The sequence below is a fragment of the Eschrichtius robustus genome, chromosome 10 (assembly GCF_028021215.1).
Source record: "Eschrichtius robustus isolate mEscRob2 chromosome 10, mEscRob2.pri, whole genome shotgun sequence".
In the NCBI taxonomy this organism is placed as follows: domain Eukaryota; kingdom Metazoa; phylum Chordata; class Mammalia; order Artiodactyla; family Eschrichtiidae; genus Eschrichtius; species Eschrichtius robustus.
The window spans coordinates 58,727,711-58,739,912 of NC_090833.1; the positions used below are offsets into that span (position 1 = coordinate 58,727,711).

The 12,202-nt window shown below is 37.0% G+C and overlaps 1 protein-coding gene across 10 annotated transcripts in view; it reads right to left on the reverse strand.

Annotated features, from left to right (window-relative positions):
- The window catches only part of PTPRD (protein tyrosine phosphatase receptor type D), a 521,421-nt gene that overhangs the window by 156,547 nt on the left and 352,672 nt on the right, over positions 1-12,202 (reverse strand). For 7 of the 10 annotated variants that reach the window (XM_068552042.1, XM_068552038.1, XM_068552033.1 and 4 more), the window contains exons 13-14: positions 9,763-9,789; positions 5,648-5,765 (exon numbers count right to left, since the gene is read on the reverse strand). In XM_068552042.1, coding sequence (XP_068408143.1) covers positions 5,648-5,765; positions 9,763-9,789 — 145 coding nt within the window. The remainder of the gene's footprint in view (positions 1-5,647; positions 5,766-9,762; positions 9,790-12,202) is intronic. The other 3 variants (XM_068552041.1, XM_068552036.1, XM_068552035.1) reach the window with 1 other exon arrangement.

Sequence of the window (12,202 nt, forward strand, 5' to 3'; positions counted from 1 at the left end):
AATGGACAGAAAATAGGAATGATTATTGAAATGATAATTTAAGGAGATTTTTAAAAACATCTTCACATTTCGAATCTTAATACATAGAGGTTCATGCCGCAGAGAAATGAAGCTCTGTAAGGATTAGCCAATTAGGTACAGCGAATAAGAATAATAATTAAAATATATTTAACTACTGGGTACATGCAATGTACCAGGCACTGTACTAAGAGCATTACATGTAGCATCTCACTTGATTTACATCCTTCACTCCTGACTATGTGCCCTGCTTAGTTATTATCTTCACTTTGTATAATAAAAAAATGAAACAGGGAGATAGAAAACTGTGCAAAGTTAGATGCGTAATAAGTGAGGATGCTATGAGACAAACATAGGTCTGTCTGAATCCACAGCCCAAACAATTTAACTAGTATGTTGATTATAAGTTTAAAAAAAAAAAAAAAAGGTAATGTAAAATAATGTTGCTCTTACTGTGGATCTAATTTGCATTTTTTGTTTATACCATCCACATCAGTCATCCTCATCAAGTTTTGCATCTAGTAAAATAGGAATTATATTAAGACCTACCCCATATTGTTGTTATGAATATTAAATGAGGAAATGCATGTAAATGTCTTAGAAAAGTGTTTTACATTTCATTAATAATAATAATTATTAATAATCAGAATATTAAGGTTTTTGTGGTCAGGGGCTAAGTACATAATTTCTTTTCAAGTTAAATGAGTTAGATATGTGAATTGGTCTAATATATTCAATGTATTATTACAACCGTATTTTTTTTTTTTTTTTTTTTTTTAAACAAAGAGTAATTATTCCTGGAATCCACAGACAAGGACAGTGGTAAACAACACAGAGCCAGGAGTTTCTTTGGAAACAGTCCAAAGATGAGGGAGGGGAAAAGAGTATTACCAGAATTAAAAATAAGTTAATAGAAAGGGGAGAGAATATGGTCAAAAGGGAGGAAAGCTTACACTAATGGCAATGAAAAATACACAGGAAATGAAAAATAGTGTCATAGGGATGTAGATATGTTAAAAACAAAAACAAACTAGAAAGATGTTGAGATAATATACAGAATATTAACTTCAGAAATTACTTGGTTAACCTGCTCACTATATATTTCAGACCCCAGTAGTGGTGTGCTTTGTCCAAGAACACATTCTTTGTGGTATTTCTATCCTTAACCAATGAAGTAATATAATAGTTTTGTTTCACATGTTGGATAAGTTCATAGTAAGTGGGTTCATCATGTTTGGGAAAGTAGTTCCTGAAGTTTTTAATGGCAATTATATACACGTGCTGAAGGTTGACCCAGAAACCAAACCAGTCCAAACCAAAAACTGTAGACTCACTGTTTCTCATGGAAAGGTGTCTCTGATATCTTACTAACCAACTAAGAAACTCTCAGAACAAACCCATTCATAAGTTGGTGAGTGCTTGAATTATTCCATTTATTTTTATTTTAAATATATTAAAAATTATTTTCTTTAAAAATCACTTTAAAATAGATATTGGCAAGTACCCTTAATTTCTCTCTATGTGTATATAGTATTTACATGATTTGCCCATTGAAATATCAATGACGTCAAGAATTAAACATTTGAGATTCTGCTGAGAAAAAAAAATGGGCCTTTCAGCAGAAAATACATCCTTCAATAAACAAAACCCGGTTGAGACTTTTGGGGAAAAACATAACAATTAGGTGTCCACATTTTCCAGGGCCAATATATTTTATTAAAAATATTTATCAAAAGTTTTCAAAACTCTGGTTATGAAGAACTGCATCATAATAAATACACTGTGCACCTTGTTTCTATAAGATGCATGTAGAGGGAGGATAAATAAAACAATTTAAAATTTCCTGCAACCACAAATATAGGTTGCATTGTAATAATATTCGTCAGCCATATATGAGTATGTTTTTATTATCTGGTGTTTCACTTCATAATATTGCTATGGTACAAATTTGGAGAAATTTAACAAACTCGTAAGTTCTAAGAAAAAAAGATCTCATGGCCTTATGAAAATGTACATCTATTCTTCTGTGATAGTCAAAGCTTAGGTTGTACTAATGCCTTTTGTTTTTGATGCTGGCATGCCCTTTCTTGTTCTGGGATATAAACACTGTGGGCTTGGTATCATGAAATCAAAGTAATGCTCTAGAAGTAAGAGCGTCAGTTCTGATCTACTGGTTCCCACTGCTGTGCCAGAAGCACCTCGGTCTGCTCTCCACTGCCAAGACAGTCACTCCTTTCCCTGGCAGAGGTTTCACTAAGCCTGAAAACTATGAGACAATCAGCCTGGAAGCAACAAGATGCACTAGTGAAGAATTCAAGAAAGAAATGAAAGCTGAGGCAGCTAGAGGAAGAACTCCCAGCATTGCCTCAGGAGAGGCTAGCCACATGAAGGGAACACCTAAAATCTCCCCAAATGCGTGAATAGTAGATGCAGTTTAAATAAGCTTGGGTAAGGGTTATGGACAGTTGTGGTAGTTCATCCAGGGAGTAACAAGTAGAAAAAAGGGAAAAGGAATGAGGAGAGTTCTACAACATTGCATGAATGGTTAAGAAGAATTCTCCCAAACTGCACGTATTGGCAATGAAACCCACTCCATCTCTGGCTTCCAGAAATTCTACGTCTGAAACATTTACCAACTACTCACTTTATGTAAGGACTTATATAATGGCATGCAGGCATTTGGGTGGGAAAATAGAAGATGGATAATGCAGGGCCCTTGTCCTCTGATCAGTGCACACTCCAGGTGGAGAAATGAAGAGGACCAGTAGATGGTGCTGCATGTGGAGTTGGGTCCAAGGTTCTAATGCCTTAGGGTTATTGTGTGGGCCACTTTTAAAGGCCACGCAGTGGCAGGGTCAGTGGGTCTGCTTACTCCAGCCTAGGAGCTGGCAGACTGGCAAAAGGAAAAGAGTCTTAAATACTTACTCTGGGAGTTGGAGGTCATTTTTAGCAGTGTGTTAGTGAACTTATTGGAAGAAGAAGGCCCAGCTGCACAGTAAATAAGCTAACTCTAACTTATGCCATGACATATAATCTCTTCTCCCTTTTGCCTTTTTGATTATTCTTATCTCCTTACTGTATTCTTCCTCTTAAAAATCTCTCATGACTTCAGAAATGGTACTCACGTACTGCCCTTTACTTCTTCCTAGTAAGAGCAATCATTGGGGATCAACCAAGGCACTCAGTCCCAATGGCTCTAAACTTAGCTTCAATTTAACTTAGCACCTAAGTAGCAACAATCATAAATGACTGAACCTAAGCCTATTACTTCCAAATTCTATGTCATTGTCATCTTTTCTCTCATCCTTAAACATAGCTCCTCAGTACAGTAGTGAAATTCATGTAAAAATATAGAGAAAATTTCAAACCAAAGAATATGCCTAAAACCACAAGATTTCAGGCAGTAGACCAATTATTATGATACAGAGCAATGGGAGTATTAACAAAGAAACTACAAAAATGTCATAATCATTGAAACATAAAAGCCAACATTTTATTCAAAAGCATCCCTCAGGTTACATGAATCCTACATGGATTGCTTAAGTTATGGCCTGAATTTTTATTTCAAAGATATGATTGTTCACAGATTCTAGAAACAATGTATTATACAGAAACATATCCTAGAACCAGGAATTTTACTATTAAAATAAAATTTCACGAGAATTCCTGAATTCTCCATGGAAGCTATAACTAAATGCCCTTATAATTGTGGTTATTAGGAGCTCACATCTGTGAGATAAACTCAGTAATTCTTCATAGTTATATAAATACAAGGGATTTTTGTAATACTATATAAAACAAAGCAAATTAATCTGTTCAATAATGACTTTAGAATGGTTTTTTACTATAGGTTGGCAGCAAAGAAAACTAGAGCTTTTCTCTTAGAAGGATTATAAATCTGGATTCTCCCATCTCCCACCCAGGATCAGTAGGGAGGTCTCAAGAAAATAAACGTGCAGACATCTAAATTATAAGCATTCCCTCAATACCCAAGTCTCCTTTGATTAAGAAAGACCTGAAATTGTGAATGCAAATTGCAAAATAATTCTGTATGTAAGATCCACAATTCTAAATAATGTTCTGTATGGTGACTAAAAAGTGATAAGCTAATCTTAGTGACATTAAAATAGGCAATATCATTCCTTGTTCTAGGATTCGCATCCCTTGGCGACAAATCCTCTACTTTTTTGTCCTCATTATAGGACCTCCCCATCTTATGGGCAATAGGAGTTTGATGCTTCATGTAAGACATTTCAGGCTTATTAAGACCCAGTTATAAATACGGGTGAAGGAAATGTATTTTCTTCACTTTGGGGTTCAATTTCAGGGGTTTACCCTCCGTTGTCTACATTCCAATAGAGGCTGATTCCATAGCTAGACAGTCAGCATGTCCCCACTGAACGTGCACCGTATCTCCTATGCAGGGTACTGAATAAACTTGATACAATGGTATTAAAAAAAGAAAAGGCCCAGAAGATTTTGCCTTGAAGGAGTTTTGCCATCTGTAATCCTGCTGCTTGAGGCAGTTCCAGGTGGCGGGATATGAGTGAGGCAAATCTTACGACATTTAGACAAATTTGGCAGTGAGCACGGCACCCAGGAGGGTCCTCAACATCACAGCTGTTCTTTGCTTTATGCCTTTACATCGAGGTGTGTTCCTAAAAAGTTGTGCGAGAAGTGATTCAGGAGGAATAAATCAAATCATAGCTTAAATGTTCCACAGGAGATTTCTACATAAAGGGACTGAAGAAGATTCCTTCAGTAATTATCTCTTAATTTATTGGTTTTATAATGTCAGGTCTTCGGACATGCTGTTTTCCTAATGTGGCCAACCAAAGTGAGACTAAATAGCATTAAGAAGCTTTTTTCTTCAGAAAGGAGCAATCTGGTATTAGTCTTTTTGCTTTTCTTCATTCTCTTTTCTGTTTCCCATCTTTGGTGCAATTTGTCCTCTTTAGAATCCCCACAGCAAGGGGTGAGGAGGAGAACATGACAAAAAATAAAACTTTAAGTCAACAACCCAGTTCAAGACAGCAGCTCTTCTAACAAGGTTTGCTGCTGGGGAGGAGGGGGTGGTGGTGAAGCTGTCACGTGCTTTCCCTCCCTAGATGGTCTGCCTTCCAGACCCTCGTGGGACTTGCTCCTTCACATCTTTCAAGTCTCAGCTCAAATATCCTGCCCCTAAGAGATCTCCCATCACTCTTTCTAAAACAGTCCTTAGGGACTGCCCCATCCTTAATGCCCACACACCTTTATTTTGATAATAATCACTTCCTGGCATTTTATTATTATAAAACTCATTTATTCACTAGTTAATTATGTTAGTCAGAAAATACATTTCAGGAGGTCAGAGTCCGTTTGTTTTGTTGATTGTTCTATCAAAGTACTGGAAATAGTGCCCAATACATAGTATAGGTGCTCAAATAATATTTGTTGAATGAGTGACTGAATAACCTGGGTGAAGCAGGTTATTCAGTTATTTTTACCCTCTGAACTATATATCAAAAATCACTAAAGTTGACCATTGTACATTTTTCCCTCTGACCAAAACCACCTGTACCATTTGGAAAATTACTCTTATTGTTGCCGGGAACATATTCAAGATACGTATATGCACAGATACAGCTACCTGCCCCAGTGGTGGACACCAGTTTGGGTTTGCTGCGAGCTCCATCTCCTTTGGTGGTGTAGGCTGTGACAGTGAGGGAGTAGGAAGTTTCAGGCTGTAGCCCAGAAATAATCATGTCCTGGAATGACACAAGGGAGTAACATTGATTCAAAACATACACCGCAAATGCCCTGGGGGAACAATCAAGGCAGCCACCTTCCTTCTGCGCATGCGCAAACATTCCCTGCAGCCATGCCAAGCACTGGAAGTTTCATGCCTAGAGCTCATGCTATATGGATGATCTGTCTTCATGCTGACACTGAAGTGGGGTCTTCAGCCATCCTAAGAGGCAGCTCTAAGGGGTAGTAGTCAAAACCACAAAACCTGGAGCCAGACCTCCTGAATTCTTGAATTTAAACATGCCTTTCCTTATTTACTAGTTTGGTGATTCAGGGCAAGTGAGTTTAACCCGTCTGTGCCTCAGTTTCCCATGTGAAAGTTGGAATGTTAGGACCGTCTAGGGCTACTAAAAGATTAAATGAGCTATGTTGGGTAAACACTTAAAACAGTGTGTGGCTTGTAGTGAGCAATCCATGCTCTAGCTGCTATGGTATGCCAGCTGCTCTCCATGTGCTTCCACTGTAGCCTGGCCCTCAGACTGTGGATGGGGCTGATGCCAAACAGTATGTATTATCACCATGTAAATATTTTACCAAACGGCTGATCTGTTGGCCCTAGATAGCCAGAGAGCCAGAGAAGTTTCTTAGGACTCAAATAGTATATTATTGGTTAGTTGTATAGGCTATGGACTAAAATCATTATAAACTAAGGAGAATTTTCTAATGATTTGGAGGCCAGGCCATAAAAACCACATTAACAGGACTTGTTCTACTACATCACGAGTATGTGTTCAATTAATTCCGACAATGTAGAAAATGTTAAATATCACAAACTATTTATCAAAACTCTTAGTTTTCTCTTAGTAAGGACCCAAAGCTGTGGTGGCTATAAGAGAAGATAATCGCAGAACTGTTCTTCTAAATGGGAAGTTACATGACTCTTTAGACAGAGTGCTGGCTATTAACTTGTTCCGATAGTTTCCTTGGTGCTACATACACGCACAGCAAAAAACAAAACAAAACAAAAAAACCTTTCAGATCTTTAGCACAGCTATGTTTTCAAATTGAATACAGATAACTTTAAGAAAATATAAGATGTCATTGTCTTTCGCATCTAAAGACAACGCAAGTGAGAGTTTAGTGAATGAATTAGATTGTGTGGAGAACGGTGGGATTTTTCTGTGCAAGGCTGTAATGGGCGCCACAGAACTCACTGGTTGACTCTGATCCCAGGGATGACAGCTTTCAACAACGTGCTTTTCTCGAAAGTGTAGGAATATCACCAGTGTGGAAGTTCAAGAATTTCAGGTACTATCCTGAAGAGCTACTGGAAATACTACTCTGTCAGATGAATAGACTAAATCTGGGCGAGAGATTTTATTTTCAGGAGCGGTTTCACCAACATTACAGAGAATATAAAAACCAAGTGAACCACCGGAGAGCGGCATTTAAAATGATGGTACACTGGCAATTCCCAAAATTATGATGGGTGAATGCCAACATTATTGTTTCCAAGGTCCCCCTGATATCACAGAATTACTGATGAAAGCAGGCCAGGCTAGGAGGAAAAAGAAGCGAGTCCTGGTTCTATCACCAAATCGTGCGGCAAGCAATGTACGTACCCTGAGCCTTCTATAAGATTCTCATTTATAAAATTGGGGTTAACCACACACATCCTTCCTCTCATACAGGTTGTGATAGGATAATGTAAGTAGTGCCACTCAAAATGTTCGAGCCCTCTGTCATGGTCTAATCTCAGCTGGACACACCTCTCTCTGCCTGGATCACATCATCTCTTGGTTTGCATTTTCTTTAAGCTGTGGGCATACTTACTCAGTGGTTTCCACGCCCTCTGTCTGGGGTAGTGTGGCTGATCTCGGGGCCACAGCTCCTCACTCTCTTTTTGTTCTCCTAGCCCATCTGCACCCTACTGCTTGCCCCTGCTTGTTAAAAGCTGGCATTCCCGGATGCTCTGTCACAGTCGCTCATCTGCTGCATTTCTCTCTAGTCCTTAAACAAAAGGCTGGATCCATCTCTAAAACTTAAGGAATCTTTTCTGCCTATATCCTAACTTCATCTCTAGCCCTGACTTCCCCCCAGGGCTCCAGTGGCATGTATTGGGTTGGCCAAAATGTCTGTTCGGGTGTTTCCGTCAGATTTTAGAGAACACCCCAAGTGAACTTGTTGGCCAGCCCAATACATTGCAAATATTTGTTGGATGTTTTCCCTTGACGATCAAGTGTTACCTCCACTTCAACTTAACTAAAGCTTCAACGTCATTCCCGGAAGCAGACTCCCCTTCTTCCATAGTTTAATGAATGGTGGAGCATCTTCAAAACTCATGAGTGATCTTTGGTCCCTGTTTCTTCTTCCAGTCTCAGCTGGTTAGTATGTTTTTGTCCATCCTTCCTTCAAAACACTGATCATAACTGTCCCTGTTTCATTTCTGATGCTCAACTTTAAAAACAGTTTGGATTACTTCACGACTTAGGGAAAGAACTCTGTTTCCCTGTCTACTGTATTTATGTTCCCTCTAATCTATCCATTAAGTTATTGATTTTTAAGCTTCAGGTAATGACCCGTTTAGCAGGTCATGAAATCAGTTTAGCCATTTATGACCAGCGTTTTGTAAACAAATGAAATATACTTGAATATTAAAATATGCATATATTTAAAGGTAAGGTATTACTTTGTCAAACCTTTACTTTAAACCCATGCATGAATTGGTCATGGCATATAATGCATTTCTGACTATGGGTCATGGTCAAAGAAGTTTATAAAACACTGCTACACTGTCAATTTCACGAGAAGTGATCGCTTGACCATCATATTTACCAAGAATCCCTACAAGAGCCCTGTGTTATGGCCAAAAAAACAAATTTACTAAACAAAAGAATACCTCCCACCAGCCTTTATCTTTTTGCTCCTTTTAATAATTTTTTATATCTCTCCAGGACTGAAGAGTTAAAGACCAGCTCTTTAGCTTGACACTTTAGGTTTTTCTAACATTATATTAAAATTTAATCTCTTAGTAGTATTTAGTATTAATTTACTAACTTGAATCCTTCAGTCCTGTCAAACTGCCAAGCTCACTGTCACCTGACTATTATCACACTCTTGACTGACTGCTTCTGCTGTGCTGACCTTTAAAAGTACATTCCCACCTCCAACTCACCAACATACACAGACACACACTTTTACTTCTTCAATCCCTACTCATCAGTTAAGTTCTCAAATAAGTTTCAGGACTTCTACCATCCTGGTCCACTGTCTCTGAACTCATAGCTCTTACTGATGTTGCCATTCAAATATTAATTAATTATACACTGCTTGAGGTCATCGCTTTTGTTGTATTTTATGGAACTTTTCTGAACTTTATATCCTTCCTAGGCGCCTGGACTGTAAGCACTTAGAAGGCACGTGTCACGTCTTGTGGCCCCCACAGTACCTTATACATAATAAACTCTCAATAAAAAACACAGTCCATTCACTGAAATATTAAAAAAAAAAAAAAAAAAAATTCTTCACTCAGTAAGATACTTTCTGCTTCTTGGCATGACTCATGCAATTTCACTCAAATTTGTATGGGTACAACAGAGAATTGCCATTTCTAGATAGAGTTCATTAGTGCCAGATCTAGGTCATGTTATGCACTGAACAAGTAACTCTGGAGCAGGATTTATGAGCAGCCCAGAACAAACTCAACATCTCTCGTCTGTGATACCTCCACTTAAAGCATGCCTCCTCTAACTGTGTCACAAGGCAGAGTTAGTAGCAGCCACCAAAAACAACATGAACTCACGATATTTCTTATGCAATCAATAGCATCACAGCAATTTCACAAAACAAAAACCAAAATGAAAAGTGTACCACATAGTGGAAGTATTTTAAAAAACAATTTGTTAGTTCATGCATCCAAGCAAATTGTGATGACATAGTACAAATAAATGAAAGAGGGGTATCAGAAAAAACGACCATTTATAATCTGTTTTGAAAAAGCAGCCCAAAATTACTCACATGTTCAGCAGTATCATCAAATTCCCACTGATTGAGATTAAGAAGGTTGGGGAGGAGGGAAACAAAATAAAAAGAAATGAAGAGAAATTTGTAGCCTGATAAAGGCAATGGTGTCCTCCTTAGATTAAAAAAAATAGAAGAAATAAGCAACTGAAGAGGTGTGTACAATAAAATTCCAAAGAGTATATGTGTGTTATGCTGCCACCTTCATTCCTAATTGAGAAGTTAAAAGTAAATAGGTTCTATGTTGTTACCACTAAAACTGGCTAATTTTGTTTAATGCATGGCTCATTGGAATGAATCAATAAGGCACAGCAAAAAGCTGATGCACACTACGTTGTGACATTTATTTTGATTTCTATCTAGGTTACAGAACTCAAGTCACTATTTAGATGAACATCTTTCACTAATATTGAAAATGTACAGTCCCAGTGAAGTCCTGTAAGATGCAAAAAAAATTCAATGAATAGTTAAAGAGAACATGAAATGAGCAAAAACCAAACAAACCAAAAACCAAAACAACACCACAAAGAAAATCAGCAAAATAATAAAGAAAGACCAAAGTAGAAGAGGAGGAAAAAAAAAAAAGATTGAGTTGATATTTAAGGCATTTTGTATCATATAATTTCACTAACTACCATATTCCCAATGAAAACAGCAACAGAACTACAGTTCTATAATGTAAGATTATCTATGAACTGAAGAAGGACATCAAAGCATGATGGTCGTATCATTTTATTTCTCATAATTGCAGATGCACCAAATAAAACGTAAGCAGTTAAGGCCTTATTAATTTTATACTATAAGAACTTTCTATTTTATGGGCAGTACAAAATAAATACTTACAAAAAAGCAAGTCAATGGTCCTTTTCCAGAGTCTTAAGGGACACTATGAATTTCCCACTAAATTTATAGAAATGGCCTTCAAACCAAAACCATACAACTGGACGTGAGGAAGATAAATTAGTCACTAAGCCAGACCCCTTTAGTTAGAATGTTTTGAAACTGAAGCAAACATAAGTACCTTTGTGAGTTGATTATATTAAGACTTTGGAGTAAATACAAAGTAAAGACTTTGGGGTAAAAAAACAGGGCCCTTTATAGCCCTGTTATCTTCATAGAGAAAAGAAGGCAAAATTTGGCAATCTGGCACAGCAGTTTTCAACTTTGTTCATAATCTTCCCCACTTGCATGCAAAGGAAGGAATTTTCAATTGAAATAGCTTCAAATTTTCACTAATCCCATCCATTTCCATGCCCAGCTACCAATTTGCTGGATAAGCAAAGCACTCCCCTATTCCTAATACCCCATCGCTATTGGAACAAGCATAGGTAAGCTAGTCCATGGGTTATGTATAATCTCCAGTAGGGCAGTTCTTAACTGAAATCTTCCTCTCCCTTTCAGAAAAATATGTACAGGTAGATTTATTATGGTACTGTCTTTGAATCACTTCTAATTTATTTTTAAAAACTGAAAAAAAAAAATTAATGTTCTGTTTTAAACAACATATTACAAAACCAAATTGTGACTACATGGTTGTAAATCACTGCCTTAGGGTTGATAGAATTTCTCACATTCTCAACTACTCTTAATAGTTTTCTTAATTTGGCTCAGCATAGGGCATCTCATCAATACCCTGAGAAACTCTAATTTTTCTCATTGTCACTATCTTCATTTTCTGGGAAATGAAACAATTATTTTCATTAGATATGTAATTTGGCAAAGAAATACTAAATAAAATACTATCTGGATACCTTTCCCTGAATAAGAATGTCTACCCTTCAGTGGAAGAAATCATACATTTAGAAATTAGATCAACTTAGTTCCAAATACTTTTAGCACAGCAGAAAGTAGATTTATCAGTGAAATTGCTGTTTGAAATTCTTCCCTTTGATTTAATTAAGTCAACCAATTTTTTTGAAGTCAGAAAGGCAAACTCAGATATAGCTGTAGAGCCGTACATCTGTATTTTAAGAAAACAGTTACATGTTTTTAATCAGATGTATCATTTCAATTCACTTCCTCACTTGAAGTCAACTCTGATTGAGAAGGTAAGTATGGATCATGTGTTTTGAAAGCTAGAATTTTGTGAACTTATCTACGAAACAGACTACAGACACAGAGAACACACTTGTAGTTGCCAAGGGGGAGGCGGAGTGGGGGAAGGATAGAGTGGGAGTTTGGGATTAGCAGATGCAAACCATTATACAGAGAATGGATAAACAACAAAGTCCTACTGTATAGCACAGAGAACTATATCCAATATCCTGTCATAAACCATAATTGAAAAGAATATAAAAAATGAATGTATATATATGTATTACTGAATCACTTCACTGTACAGCAGAAATTAACACAACACTGTAAATCAACTGTAATTCAATTTTTTAAAAAAGCTAGAATTTTGTATAGGAGTTTTAACATGCCAAAAAAATTAAAA